We start from the raw sequence: 15,402 nt of genomic DNA, 5'->3' as shown, positions 1-15,402 counted from the left end.
GCCTGTTTCAATCACATGCTCCTTTATTCATCAGCTCATTCAGGCTTGAAATCCTAGTTACTTTAACTCATCCTTTCCTCTTCCTCCATAGTAAGCCAGGCACAAAGATCTGTTGTTTTTTCTCCAGAATTTCTCATTCTTCTCTTTTATTTCCAATTCTAATCTAGACTTCATAGCTACTTGTTGCAAAAGCTCATCAGCTTGCCTTAGCCCAGTGGTCGGCAAACCGCGGCTCGTGAACCACATGATGCTCTTTGGCCCCTTGAGTGTGGCTCTTCCAGAAAATACCACGTGTGGGCGCAGGTGCAGTGTGATTAAAACTTCGTGGCCCATGTGCAGAAGTCAGTTTTCGGCCTGGGCGAGTCTATTTTGAAGTGGTTCTAAGGCCGAGCCACACTCAAGGGGCCAAAGAGCCGCATGTGGCTTGCGAGCTGCGGTTTGCCAACCACTGCCTTAGTAGGTTTGGCTCAGTGGATAGAGTGTCAGCCTGCACACTAAAGGATCCTGGGTTGGATTCCCGTCACGGGCACATGCCCGGGTTGCAGGCTCAATTCCCAGTGGGGGACAGCAGGAGGGAGCCGATCAATAATTCTCTCTCATCATTGATGTTTCTGTCTCCCTTCCTCTCTGAAATCAATAAAAAAATATTTCTTAAATAAAAGCTCATCAGCTGGATTTTGCTGATTTCAGATTTTTCCTCATTAATTTTTCCTCTCTCACAGAATTGACAGTATAACCTTCCTCAGTATTCTCTCCATAAATGCCTTCAGTGGCTTCCATTTGTAGATCAAACTCTTTATCCTGATTTAAAGGCTCTATCATAAGTAGACATGATACAATCAACATTTCTGTATTATTATCCTTGACTCTACTCAGACTTAACTCTTTTATGAACCAAAAGCATAGTATGCTTTGCATACATGCCTTGTCTCAAATTTTAAAACACACACACACACACACACACACACACACACACACACACAGTCAAAATCAACTTCTACCCTTCTCCAAATATTTAAGGACTAGTGCCAAGCCCAACACTTTTATATCTTCATGCATTTACAGTTGCAGTACACAGTTTCACAGCCAACCACACACTGCATTAAATGGTGTGTCCTGTGGCTTATTAAAGATTCTTCTTTATCTGAGCTAAATTACTGTGAGTTCCTAGATAGAGCTGAGGAATCATGATACATTTCCCATACCATCAAATTCATTAATTGTGTAGGAGATACAGAGTAAATATTTGACTTATAAATAAAAAAGTAATTGTTTTCACCTAAGAGATTGCTTGATTAAATACTCTGAAGAGTGAGTTGATAATCAGAATTTCTATTCTGACCTCTGACTTTCTCTGTTACTCTAAGCAAGCCATTTTAGCTATTTTGTACTTATTTTGTTAATCCAAAAATGGAAGTAAGACTTGTCATTTGTCTTATTCACAGAGAGTGGTGAGGAGTATCCTAGTCAATGCAAAGCACATGGTTAATACGAAGTTTAATAAAAATGATAAATAGCATCTATTACAGAATTGAACCATTGTTCAATTTCTTCTGCCCTTTCAGTCCTTTGATTCAATATTCTCTCACTGAAATCTGAGAGCTTTAATTTGAGAAAGGGTTTAACTAATAATCATAGACTTTCTACATTAACCTTTTCTTATCATTAGGCACACCTGGATGATATCAAATTATTCTTTTAAGGAAATCAATATGTCACTATAAGTGCATTGAAAAACATCTGGTAATGGAACATCGGGTAAGGGAAACCTGGGTATAAAAAACTGTATCAGAGCAAGATGGCAAAATAGATGGCTCCTGACTTTAGTTCCCCTCAGAGAAAGAGCAACTAGCAACTACTTATAGATAAGATGCCTTTGTGAAGACCCCAGGCCCTGGAGGTGAGGCTAAAGCACCTACCTTGGAGCACAAAAACCAAGAAAAACTGCATTAGTGTGTTTAGAGGAATGGTTTCCCTTTGGCTGCATCTCCTCTCCTTCAGGCCAGAGCAACACCACACCCAGGGGGTTGCCTCAGCTACAATTTCTCCAGTAGGTAAAGGAGAGCCAGATGTGGACACCCAGCTTCCCCAGGTTCCAGGAAGCTTCCTAGGAAGCACACTTAGGTGTAGCCTGACAGGGATCCCTGGCGGGTCAGTTAGAGAAGGAGAAGAGGAACAGGGTTCACAGTAACAAGGGTGTAGATCTTGACAGACAGCGTTCCTGCTGGCAGTGGTGCCTCACCTTAGATCCCAGACAATAGCTCTGCCTATCCGTAGACCCAAGCCAGTGGCCTTTTCTGACTAGGGAGCTTGATTGGCAGTGCTGCCCAGTTTAGGTGCACAGCCAGCAGGCTATGCCAGTAGCAGAGCCCATACTACGGCCCCACCCAGATAGTAAAGCAAGTGGGCAGCTCCACACAACTGCTGGACATGGCCTCCAGCCCTGCCTGAGCAGCAAGCCTGGCCGGAGAACCTGGGCAGGTGAGGCATCCATGCTATAGTCCTGCTCAGGCAGAAAGCCAAGCCAGCAGGCCTGTCCAACTGCAGAGCATAACCTCTACCCCATCTCTAAGGGAGCCCAAACAGTGACCTCAGGCAGCCTTGGCATCTGAGCCTACAGTACTTCCCAATTGCTGAGCACAGCAAGTGGCCTCTTCCAGGCAGAGAGCCCATCTAGCCATCTTGTTCAATCATGGAGCATAGGGTAGCAAGCATAGGGTAGCAACCCTGCCTGATCCTGGAGCACAGCCTCCAGCCACACCTAAATGCAAAGTACAACTTGCAGCCCAACTTCGCCAGGGATTCCAGCCAAAGACCTCGCCCAAGACTGGAGCACAGCCAGGTGACTGTCCAATCATGGAGCTGAGCCTGCGGCCCAGACTGAACACAGAGTCCAGCCAGTGACACCACCTGGCTGGGGAGCTCAGCCTAATGAATATAACAAACCAAATTCACAGAAAATTAAAAGGCTCAGACACAATGACCAAGTGGGATTTATTCCTGGGATGCAAAGACAGGACAATATACACAAATCAATGAATAAGATAGAGCATGTTAATATAATAAAAGATAAAAATCACATGACCATCTCAATAGATGCAGAAAATTCATTTGATACATTAGAGCATCATTTTATAATATATTTAACACTCTCAACAAATTGGGTATTGAAGGAACATGCCTTCACATAATAAAGGTGATACATGACAAACCCAGAATACTCAATCATAAAAGGGTGAAGCTTTTCCTCTAAGAGTGCACACTCTCACCACTCCTATTCAGCATATTACTGGAAATCCTAGCCAGAGAAAATAGGCAAGCAACAAAAATAAAAGGAATCCAAATTAGAAAAGAAGTAAAATTGTCTTTGCAGATGACATGATCATACATTTACCGTACTTTCTGGCGTATAAGATGACTTTTTAACCCAGGAAAATCTTCTCAAAAGTCGGGGGTCTTATACGCCAGAAAATACGGTAGGTTAGAAAAATCTCTGACAATGTATATCAGATTGCTTAAAACCCAAATACCTGGGTTAAAAAGTCGTCTTATACGCCAGAAAATACGGTAGTAAACTTTACCAAAAAACTTTTAGATCCAATAAATGAATTCAGTACAATTACAGAATATAAAATCAAGATATAAAAATATTCTGTTTCTGTTTACTAACAACAAACTATCAGAAAAATAATAAAGAACACAATCCTATTCACAATAGCATCAAAAACAATGAAATACCTCGGAATAAATTTAACCAAGGAGATAAAAGACCTTTACACTGCAAACTATAGACAACGATAAAAGAAACTGGAGAAGACACAAATAGTAGAAAGATATCCCATGTTCACGGATCAGAAGAATTGACATTGTTAAAATGCCCATACAACCCCACGTGATCTATAGATTCAATGCAATCCATATTAAAATTTCAATGAGATTTTTCACAGAAAGAGAAGAAAAAAGCAATCCTAACGTTTATGGAACCACAAAAGATCCAAAATAGCCAAAGCAATCTTGAGAAAGAAAAAAAGAGCTGGAGGAGAAACCAAGATGGTGGCATAGGTAAACACCTAAACTGCTGCCTCGCACACCAATTTCAAAACTACAACTAAAAGACAAAATGTCTGTCACCCAGAACCATGGGAAAGCTGGCTGAGTGGAAATTCTACAACCAGAAGGAAAGAGAAAAGAGCACTGAGACGTGCACAAGCGCTAAAAAGCTGAGGTACGGAGGCGCGCGAATCGGTCTGGCAGCAGGTGTCTGGGTGTGCTGCTTCTTTCAACCCGAAGGGAGACAAGCTCCCGATTACTCTGAACTCCAGTTTCTGGGGAGACACTGGGGACCCAAACTCCTACAGGGAGAAACTGGACTGTCTGCCATCGGGTCGGAAAGTAAGGGCGGCTTTCTTGCAGAGGTGCACCCAGCAATCATTGTTTACTGCACTGGGGCACGGGGCACGGGGACTTGGAAACGCGGAAACGCAGAGACAGCTGACTGGCAGCCATCGCTGTTTGCCACACCCTAGCCTAGTGACTCCCTGAGACCCTGCCCTGCACAATCTACAAACCCACCCAAGCTCCACACAGCGGCTTTTGCATATAAATGGCCTGCCCTATCGCAGCTTAACCAAATAAACTGCAGCTCCGGTCAGACAGCTCCAAAACCTCCAAACCCCAAGCAAAGAGGAGAAAACTGTAGTTCTTGCTGTACCTCCTGTTGGGTGGCCTCACAGTAGCTGACCTGCACCCCATTAGAGATCCAGAAGCTAGTGTATCTAGTGGTCAGTGTGAGACGACACCAGATTTCAACTATTCACATCCATAAGTGACACATTCAAGAGGCAGACTCAGTGAGCACCAAAGCCCCACTGAAGCAAGTCCTGCCCCATAAGCGTGTCTCCAGTGCAGCAGTTCTTCCATTATAGACACAGCGGGTCCTCACAGCCAATTGGCCTGGAGATCAATTCCTCCCAGTGACACCAACAACAATCAAGACTTAACTACAACAAGGCTGTACACACAGTCCACAAAGGTGTGCACCAAGAGTGTCCACCTCAGGTAACTGGGAGGCCGACCCACTGGCCCATATAGGACACCTAGCACACAAAGCCACCCTACCAACTCAGGGAAGCAGTGAAAATGCGGAGATAAAGAGACCACAAACGAAAGAAATGGAGGAAAATAAACGACTGGATATAGAGTTCAAAACCACGGTTATAAGGTTTTTCAAGAATTTCCTAGAAAAGGCCGATAAATTCAATGAGATCCTCAAGGATATGAAAAAGGACCAACTAGAAATTAAACATACACTGACTGAAATAAAAAATATTATATAGAGACCCAACAGCAGACTAGAGGAACGCAAGAATCAAGTCAAAGATTTTAAATACAAAGAAGCAAAAAACACTCAACCAGGAAAGCAAAAAGAAAAAAGAATCCAAAAATTTGAAGATAGTGTAAGAAGTCTCTGGGACAACTTCAAGCATACCAACATCAGAATTATGGGGGTGCCAGAAGAAGAGAGAGAGCAAGATACTGAAAACCTATTTGAAGAAATAATGACTGAAAACTTCCCCCACCTGGTTAAAGAAGTAGACTTACAAGTCCAGGAAGCACACAGAACCCCAAACAAAAGGAATCCAAAGAGGACCACACCAAGACACATCATAATTAAAATGCCAAGGGCAAAAGACAAAGAGCAAATCTTACAAGCAGCAAGAGAAAAACAGTTAATTACCTACAAGGGAGCACCCATATGATTGTCAGCTGATTTCTCAACAGAAACTATGCAGGCCAGATGGAGTGGCAAGAAATATTCAAAGTGATGAATAGCAAGAATCTACAACCAAGATTACTCTACCCAGCAAAGTTATCATTCAGAATTGAAGGTCAGACAAAGAGCTTCACAGACAAGAAAAAGCTAAAGGAGTTCATCACCACCAAACCAGTATTATATGAAATGCTGAAAGGTATTATTTAAGAAGAGGAAGAAGAAGAAAAAAGTAAAGATAAAAATTATGAACAACAAATACATATCTATCAACAAGTGAGTCTAAAAATCAAGTGAATTAAAAATCTGAGGAACAGAATAAACTGGTGAATATAATAGAATCAGGGGCATAGAATGGGAGTGGATTGATAATTCTCAGGAGGAAAGGGGTGTGGGGGGTACGGGAAGAGACTGGACAAAAATCGTACACCTATGGATGAGGACAGTGGGGGGGAGGTAAGGGCAGAGGGTGGGGTGGGAACCGGGTGGAGGGGAGCTATGGGGGGAAAAAGGAGAAACAATCATAATAATCTGAACCATAAAGATTTATTAAATTAAAATTTAAAAAAACAGAGCTTGAGGCCTCACACTTCCCAATTTCACACTATATTACAAAGTTCTAGTAATCAAACAGAATGGTACTGGCATAAAAACAGACATACAGACCAATGTAATAGAGTCAAGTGCCCAGAAATAAATACATACATGAACAGTCAACTAGTATTTGACAAGGGCATCCAGAATATTCACTGGAGAAAAAGAAGTCTTCAGTAAATGGTGATGGGAAAACTGGATATCCATATATAAAGAATGAAAACTTACACAACTCACCAAAAATAATTTAATATAGATGAAATACTAAAATGTAAAAACCTGATACCATAACACTCCTAGAAGAAAACATTGGTCTTGGCAGTGATTTATTTTTGTAGATGACACTAAACACATGGAACAAAAGAAAAAATAAACAACAGGGACTACAATAAACACAGTGAAGAATAAACAAAATGAAAAGGCAACCTGTGGAATAGGAGAAAATATTTGCTAACCATATATTGGATAAAGGGTTAATATTTAAAACATAAAGAACTCATATAACTCAGCAGAATAAAAAATTTAAATATTTATTTTAACAATGGGTAGAGGACCTAAATATACATTTTTCAAAAAGACATATCAATGGCCAAGAGGTATATAGATAACAAAGGTGCTCGAGGGTCAGGTCTGAACCAGCTTGGGAATGTTTCTGGAAGAGATGACTTTTGGGTAGAAGTTTGCTATGTGGGGAGTAGGATATAAGAATGGGGGAGGAAAATATAATTCCTGTAAATCTGCAGTGTGTCAAATGAAGTAACGGCATCTTTTCTTTGTTAAACTACTAAAAAATGCATTTAATATGGTTTCAGGGAATACAGAAGTGGTCATTTGTAGCTGGAGAAAGAAAGGTGGCAGATTATGGAAAGCCCTTTATATTATATGGAGGAGTTTGGATTTTATCTTTCCAGCGAGGGAGGGGGAGAGTGAAACTATTAACGATTTTTATAGTATTTCTGTTTCAGAAAGAACATTCTGGGGAAACATGTGAAGGCTGAATGAAAGAGAGACAAGAGATGAGACTTTTGTTAAGAGGCAAGAAATAGCAAGACTGAACTGGGGCAAGTGAAAACAAAAGAAGTTGCTGGATATTTTAGACCAGAGGACAGAAGGATGCAGATCATGAGGAAGAAGAGTGTCTACGGTGTTTACTGAAACTACCACCCTTTTCAATTTTTAGTACAGGAAATTGATGATAAGTGGGAGCCACCAACAAATTCACAGAATCAGTGACAGATAAATAATCATTAAAACCCAAAGTTTCAATTGAGTGAAATGTACAGTGCTTAAAAACAAATACCAAAACATGACTTTTATTATGTAAACTATCAAATGTTTATTTACTTTCCATTTCAAATATTTTCAAGTAAAAATATGTACAAAAATATATATACAAAAGTTTAATGAGCTGGAAGCATGACAAGAATACTTATACATAAACACAATTGAAATTAAATTCAATGCAAAATTGAGTGACATCATATTGCACCAAAATTTCTTCCATACAAAACATATGCGTCAAAAGTTTCCACCAGATGAAATCACACTTATTTCATAGTATCTTACCACTTACACAAATAGCCCATAAACACCATCTGGCAGTGTGGTTTCTGCACCAGAACTCTCCCCAGAAGGAAATCATTAAGCTGTAAAAAAATCCATTTTATTTCACATATCACATGCTGGTATAGGCATCTGTGCCAGAGAACCCTAGAAACGCAACATAATCTACAAATGAAATTCTCTGTGCACCATTTATATTTTCATAGTTAAATATCTTAGTACTCCAAATATGATTGGAATGTAGGTGCAGAAAAGGAGTTTTGCTCCTTAAGAATTTATCAATACAAGACATTGTGGAAAAGTATAAAATACACACAATCCACTTTACCAAGTTTCACTATCACAATGTCAAAGCGAAGGACCACAGATGAGGACCACTTAGGAAACTGAGGCCCACTCCTCCACAGCTGGATTTCTCTGTTCCTGTATTTTAGATCACCAGGACAAATCCACCATTCCCCTGACCCCTAGCAATTAGGGGAATGGTACAAGGTCATGACAAATACATTCCAGACCCAAGCTAAGGGGTATAGCTGGTCTGTAAATTACAGTTTAAGCACAGATCAAAGAGATGGCTGCCAGCACAACTCGCTGGAGTAACCCAACTACTACTTTCCCACTGGGCTCAATTGATTCCATTGGTGCAAATTACTGACACTTGACATAGGATATAAAAGGCATTTAAATACATTCATATATGTTACCTAATGATATGTTAATATGAACATACACATACAGAATTTTCTATTCCTTGAGAACTGAAAAAAAGAAGTTACTATTACTAAGTCAAATTTTAACACAAAACTCACTAAACCCATTTTTATAAAGTAAATACTGATAAAGTTATAATAAAAAGATATTAATGATTCATCATGAGATGAATACTGAGTCAGTAACTAAAAACCATCTCTACCAGTGAGTGCATCACTACCATCTAATCCACTCTATGATAAGCAAAAACAAAGCTCTACAAAATCTTGAGTAAAATCTTAGTCAGAAAAGTAGGACAAATTAAGTACCCCAAGTATTCAGTCCAGGCAGCCACGTGGCTTGCCTTTCTCTGACTTGTGCTTACTATGCATGCACAGGTCGCCAGCATGTAATCACTAAAACACAACTAGATGTTTGTTCACCAGTGGCACAGAGAGGAGACACTCTATCTCATGGTACGAAGCAATGCAGTCTTAGCACATCTGATGCTTATGTTTGCAAATTCTCAAAAGAGTTGGCAGTACCATTGGCTATTTTGAACACAGGCATTGGCCCTAAATAGCCTAAAAGAGTTAAGGGATATGCCATTCTCCGAACATGGATAATGTAAAAAGATCCCAGTTTTCAAGATGTAAGCATTAATAGTTAAGTTCCAGATTTATAGCATTAGAAATAACATTCACAAGGGAAAACTATTAGGTAAAAAATTTCTCCAAGGAAAGAATCCAAATAATCCCAGACTACTTAAAATTTTTGGAGGATCCTTGTTATTTGTGTGATAACCGCAGCTACATATATATTGTTCTTTATTTCCAGAGCAATTAAAAAGTGCTATGTGGTAGTGTCTAAAATTATGAATACACACAGTAGTTTAATGTAGGTCAGTTCTATTCTGCTATAAGCATACATTCATTTGAAACAATCTGTTTTATCTCTCCAAACTATTTTTCTACTTAAAATAATAGTTTTCTATTATACTAGAGGCCCGATGCACAAATTCAAACACCGGTGGGGTCCCTCGGCCTGGCCTGCAGGGATCAGTGGACCTACGTGCCACCGGAGCCCAGCCTTATCCGCCAGCTCGTAGGGCTCCAGCCTGCTGTCCACGTGGATCCCGCACAGCAAGAAGTAGTGTTTGAAGCGGCTGGTGGCCGGGTAGGAACCCGAGCCCAGGCTGGGTGCTGCGCTGCTCCTGTTCATCTGGCCCCACTGCGCCTGCTGCCCCCGCTCCCGCTCTGGCGGGCAGGGGGAGTGTCCACAGGAGAGACTTGTGATGCTGCAGCTGGGCTCGCCAGCTGTAAGCCAGGTATCTGGTGCCTGTCTGTCAGCTGAGCGGTGCTCCCGCTGTGGGAGCGCACTGACCACCAGGGGGCAGCTCCTGCGTTATCTGTCTCCTGGTGGTCAGTGCACGTCATAGCTACCAGCCGGTTGTCTGGTCGTCTGGTTGCTTAGGCTTTTATATATAGATTAGTCAATAAAAGGAAATGTGGGACGAAGGAGAAATGCTAGGGACAAAAGAACTCAGAAATCCTTTTAAATCAGACAGTTCGAACCTAGAACCAGGGAACCACATTGCATTGCTTCCCAGTGTGAGATGAATGTGCTTCTGAGCATGTATGGAAGCATTAGTAGGAATAATTGAGGTCTAACGTCACCATCCTCCTTTAAGTCAGACCACTCACAACCCAACTGTTACAGCTGTAACATCCAAAGGCCTGACGTTTTCTCACAAGATGCTGTGCAAAATACCCTGTCACACAAGGTGCTCAAAATACAGTCACTGCTGCAAAAGAGATAACTGTGCATTCATCTTTATTTTTCCTCTAGCTTTCAGCGTGGCCTTTAGAGACTTCAGCAAGAGGTAATATGGATTCAGCAAGCAAATCTTCTAACCAATAAATTAATTCACTTGAAAGCCATTCTTTAAAAAATACCAGTAGTGTATATGTTGAGGGGGAAAAGTATGGTCACTTTCAAACCAGTGCACCCATTTTGTATGGCATTCAGATAGATGCCTAATGCTCCCGTTTCTTGAGAGGACTGTTATCTATAAAAATGCTAAGGCGGCTATTGATATTATAAATGTACCCTCAATCTATAGCTGAAATGCACATGTAAAAGTAACTATTTGAAGACTGTAATCATCCTCCAGTGATGTTTTAAAGTCAATGGGAACAGAAAAGGGGGGAGGGGACTACCAAGGAAGTAAACCTAAGAATATCGGTAATTGTATAGATTCAAATAAGTGAGTCTTATCTCAAGATAGGAGGATATCATGTCAAAAATAATACAAAAGGAGTCATTGATTCATTCCAAGAAAACAGAGAAATCATTCAAAGAGATCAAGCTAATACCCCTGGAGGTTATAAAGAACAATATCTCACAACATGGAAAACTGGTGAAGTTCCTGTGAGACCATGATTTATGCCTTTGTGAATTTATGTCAAATATAAAACTAGACTGAGCATTTATTTTTTTATACCAACTAATTTGAAAAATGCAATAGAAAGAAGAAAGGATTATTTCTTAAATATAACTGTTAAAATATCTTTTTAAGTGCAGTAAGATACTACCTAGAGGTTATACTTTTAGGTATTATATATGATAGAAAAGATTAAAAATGCCTTTTATAAGAAAATTATCCTAAAAAAAACATGTGTAGGTAATAATTCTATTACCTAGATATAAATAATGTAAACAGAAGCTGTCAAAATGACTCATTATCTACTCTAATTTAGATCCACCATGAGTTTGTTGCCAGTTACACGATGATGTGCTTAATTCCTGACTTTGGTTAGGAAAGTCAAATGTAACCCTGTAGACATTATCAGCACCGACATACAGCCCATTCATATACTAGTAGGGTAAAATGAAGCTAAATTATATTTAAGTAATGTTAAATTTCTTGACTCATCTGCATTCAAATCCCAAATCTCTCTATATTTCCAATCAACCTAAAAAACAAACAAACTACAATTAGAATCCTATTTATTGTTTTTCTATCATTCAGAACTGACAAATATGTGAAAGGTGAAACTTTCCTCTTATATATCACATAATGTATATTTGAGAAAGCCACTTATATATACTTTAAGTAACTCACAACCTTATTTAAAAGTATATCTTACAAATACCCCAAGCTATTTCTAACAGGAAAAGCAGTGGAAGTATTTTATCTTAATCAAAGGGGTTTTTTTATTTTGTAGGGCCAGAAGTATATACAATTTTGCTGATTTTCTTCAAGAAAATTAATACATAATTCCTAATGCAAAATTAGGTACAGGACCTTGGAAGGGGCATGTCTAAGTGAGCAGCACTGAAGCTTAAGTTTCATTAGCTTCTCAGGATGTCCACCTATGTGCAGCAGGCACTGAATTTTTAATATTTCTCTCACTACACTGCATAATAAATTACACCAAAATATTGTTACCTCCAACATTTACTACTTTCATTTCCTGCCACTCTGACCTTCTGTTTTCTATCTTTTCATAACATATACCTCAATGATAAGTAACCAACTGTAGGTCAAAGATGTTCCCTTTCTTAGTTATCATTACATTTATCTGCTAATAGAGATAAAATATTGATTTTCCTAAAGACTGATTACAGTGCATGTAGAATTCATTGAGTGATACAATGGAATGCTAACCATCTGTTGATATTTTAAACTAGAGGCCTGGTACATAAAATCGTGCACCAGTGGGGTCCCTTGGCCTGGCCTGCGGGATCAGGCTGAAACTGGCTCTCTGATATCCCCTGAGGGGTCCCGGATTGCAAGAGGGTGCAGGCCAGGCCAAGGGACTCCACCAGTGCATGATCAGGGCCAGGAGGGATGTGGGAGTTTGGCCAGCCAGGGAGGGACCACTGGAGGGCTCCAGGGCATGTCCAGCCCATCTCACTCAGTCCCAATCGGCTGGATCCCAGCAGCAAGCTAACCTACGGTTTGGAGCGCCTGCCCCCTGGTGATCAATGCACGTCATAGCGAGCAATTTAGTGACCTTAGCATATCATTAGCATATTACACTTTGATTGGTTGAACGAACAACCGGACACTTAGCATATTAGGCCTTTATTATATAGGATGGCAATTGAGGAAATAATTTTATCAGACACATAAGGTAATCTGGAAATTTGTTTCAACATAGTTGTTTTAGTGTTAGATAAACTGTCATGCATTTCTACCATATCCTAATAATCTGTCCTAGTTTTGTGCCAGCAGGGCTGGGGGAGATACTGTACAAGCACATAGCACGTGTGCGTGCACACACCTAACATTTATGTGTAGTCTGGAGTCAGCCACCTTTCCTAGGATATGATACAATTGTGAATAACAATTACGAATATTGATTCCCTGACCACAGAAAACATGTTTTGTCATGATTAGCCTAAAAATAAGTTACAGTTTAATAATCTCCATTACTTTCTTTAAAAATTACTGACTGACTTTCTGTCTGGTTAAAATGGTATTACAATGGTATTAGAAAGTTAATAAGGAAAATTCATTTTGATAATGATGAAAGAATAATGAATATATATTCTACTTAGCCAGTTCAGTGGTATATTTAAAGAGAAATTAGAACCCAAAATAAACAAATAAATAAAATGTGGAGACCTATCTGTTGCTATAAGAACATTAACCTCAGGAATAATCAAGAACCACACAAACCTCTCCATGAGACTCTAACTTTTCTCACATTACCTAAAAATCCAAGAAGAGTTTTCTAGTTTAGAATATATGGGCCTAGATTGCAATACCTCCAGCAATAATATAGTGGGAAGAGATATGGCTAAATGGATATAGGAAGTAGAGACTATACATCAACTTTTAAAACCCTATGAATTCACTTACAGACCCAAATAGTAGGTTTGTCTAAAAAATATCAATCTTGGATATATTTTAAATGTTAGCAAGAGGAGAAATTGAAATTTTTGGATTGGAATTGTCTCAAATTATGAAATATCATTATTACTTTGTCAATTGTCTGTGAACTCTACATCTTCTCTTAATGATTTTAACCAGTGTCATTCTTTCAAAAATTCTTATTTTCAAATGGACAAAAAAATTAAAGGATGAAACATAACTGGCTATGATGAACTACTTAACCTTAGATATGTGTAAATAATAGTTAACAAATGTCATCATGATATTACTATCATTAGAAAATTGCACATAGTTTCTGAACCTAGCATAATAACACCTGTCTGGATATACACATGCATACACAATTTCTATTTCTTTTAGTGAATCTGTTATCAGTTATCTCTTTTGCAGATTAAATGACAATTAAGGTGAATAAATTACTGACGAAGCCTAGATATAGAAGTGGAAAATTTTTAGAAACATCAGTTGTGAATCTTATTTAGCAGTGTCGCTTCTTCCTCAATTTTTATGTAAATATATGTCATTTCCTAATTGATCTGCACAGTTTTATCTGAAGAGATATTTTAACAGAATATAAAATATATATAGGAAATATACAACCTGTCAAAATTCATCACCATGTAAAAATAACTATAAACTAAAAATATTGTCCAGAATTACTATCATTGCATATAGATATGATTATAGGGTTAGGTATAATATTTTGGGCATTTTCTGTCTTGGTGATTTCTGTCTTAACATGGATATTTTAATTTGAAGATTTGAAAATGCACATATTTAGATATATTTATCAAGGGTAAATTATTCGTGAAACAGGTAATGGTGCTTAAAAGGATTTAATACCAAACTGACTATTGTTTTGCTGTAAGAAGGATGTTACATCCTTTCCTGATCAAATGGGCTGCCATGAAAACAAAATGTCAGACAACCACAAAGCTTCCTGACGAGGAGTGAAAAAATATACCTCAACATATTAAATTCTCAATGATTTTACACAAACATAATTCCTGAATTTGTAAACAATAGCTCCTAGAAGCTCTTCTTTAATGTATTTATTAAAGTTAGGCATACCGCCCTGTCCTTTGTTCACAATGCTGTTAGTATTAACCCTTAAAAGATGAGTGACATCTAAGTTGGCACCAAAGGGGAAGCAATGCAATGCCAATGTAACACAAATTTCTTTCTTTCCTCTGTCCATAATGATGATGTATGCTTTTTTTGTTCTTTCTCTAGAAGAATAGAAAACACTTTTCACAGTATGGTCTTCTATAGTAGGTAAAAAATGTTTTTACAAAACCCATATATACAGAAAACACCTCAGACTTCAATTTGAAGTTTCCTAGCCATGATATGTTACAGAGAAAGACCACTTGAGTTAATTGTCCATCCCGTAGTCTTTTCCCCTTACCTCAACAGGTAGGTATCAGGAACACAAGAATCACGTGAACTCATGGTATAGCTGCATATCAGCTTTCTACAATTACATGGAGTTATAACTAAATTTCTTAGAAACCAGTTTGAATACACTAAAAGATCTGAATAAAAATAACTGATTCCTTTATTCCATCACCAAAGCTGCAGTCCTCTGGATTTTCATAAAATGAGGTGAACGTCCATACTTTGTTTCAGCCCTTTGGGCAGAAACAAAGCCAAGGATAGATTGCCAAGATTTCAAATGCATTAATTTATAATTTATGACAATCTTCTTCTGGTACAACTTCCAGTATTATTTGTAATGTTCTGGTTATTCTGCCTACAAAGAAATAATGAAGAAAAATTAAAAACGTACAGAAATCAGAAATACATAAAAAACAGCAGAATGTTAATTATTTGGGGTTGAATACTGAAAACACACAACTGCTATTTCATAGAGCACTAACAA

At 38.7% G+C, this 15,402-nt stretch overlaps 1 protein-coding gene across 2 annotated transcripts in view; it reads right to left on the bottom strand.

Moving 5' to 3' along the window:
* Window positions 1-15,402, bottom strand: part of SLC7A11 (solute carrier family 7 member 11) — a 113,580-nt gene that overhangs the window by 22,453 nt on the left and 75,725 nt on the right. The window contains exon 12 of one of the 2 annotated variants that reach the window (XM_079771717.1): window positions 6,839-15,273. The exons of the other annotated variant lie outside the window; for it this stretch is intronic. Within the exon in view, the coding sequence (XP_079627843.1) occupies window positions 15,206-15,273 (68 nt within the window). The 3' untranslated portion in view covers window positions 6,839-15,205. Of the gene's footprint in view, window positions 1-6,838; window positions 15,274-15,402 lie in introns of those variants that run through there. 2 annotated transcript variants of the gene reach the window in all.

The sequence above is a fragment of the Cnephaeus nilssonii genome (assembly GCF_951640355.1).
Source record: "Cnephaeus nilssonii genome assembly, chromosome: 5".
Classification (NCBI taxonomy): domain Eukaryota; kingdom Metazoa; phylum Chordata; class Mammalia; order Chiroptera; family Vespertilionidae; genus Cnephaeus; species Cnephaeus nilssonii.
The sequence above is the reverse complement of the archived record's forward strand: the minus strand, read 5'-3'. Positions and strand labels throughout refer to the sequence as shown.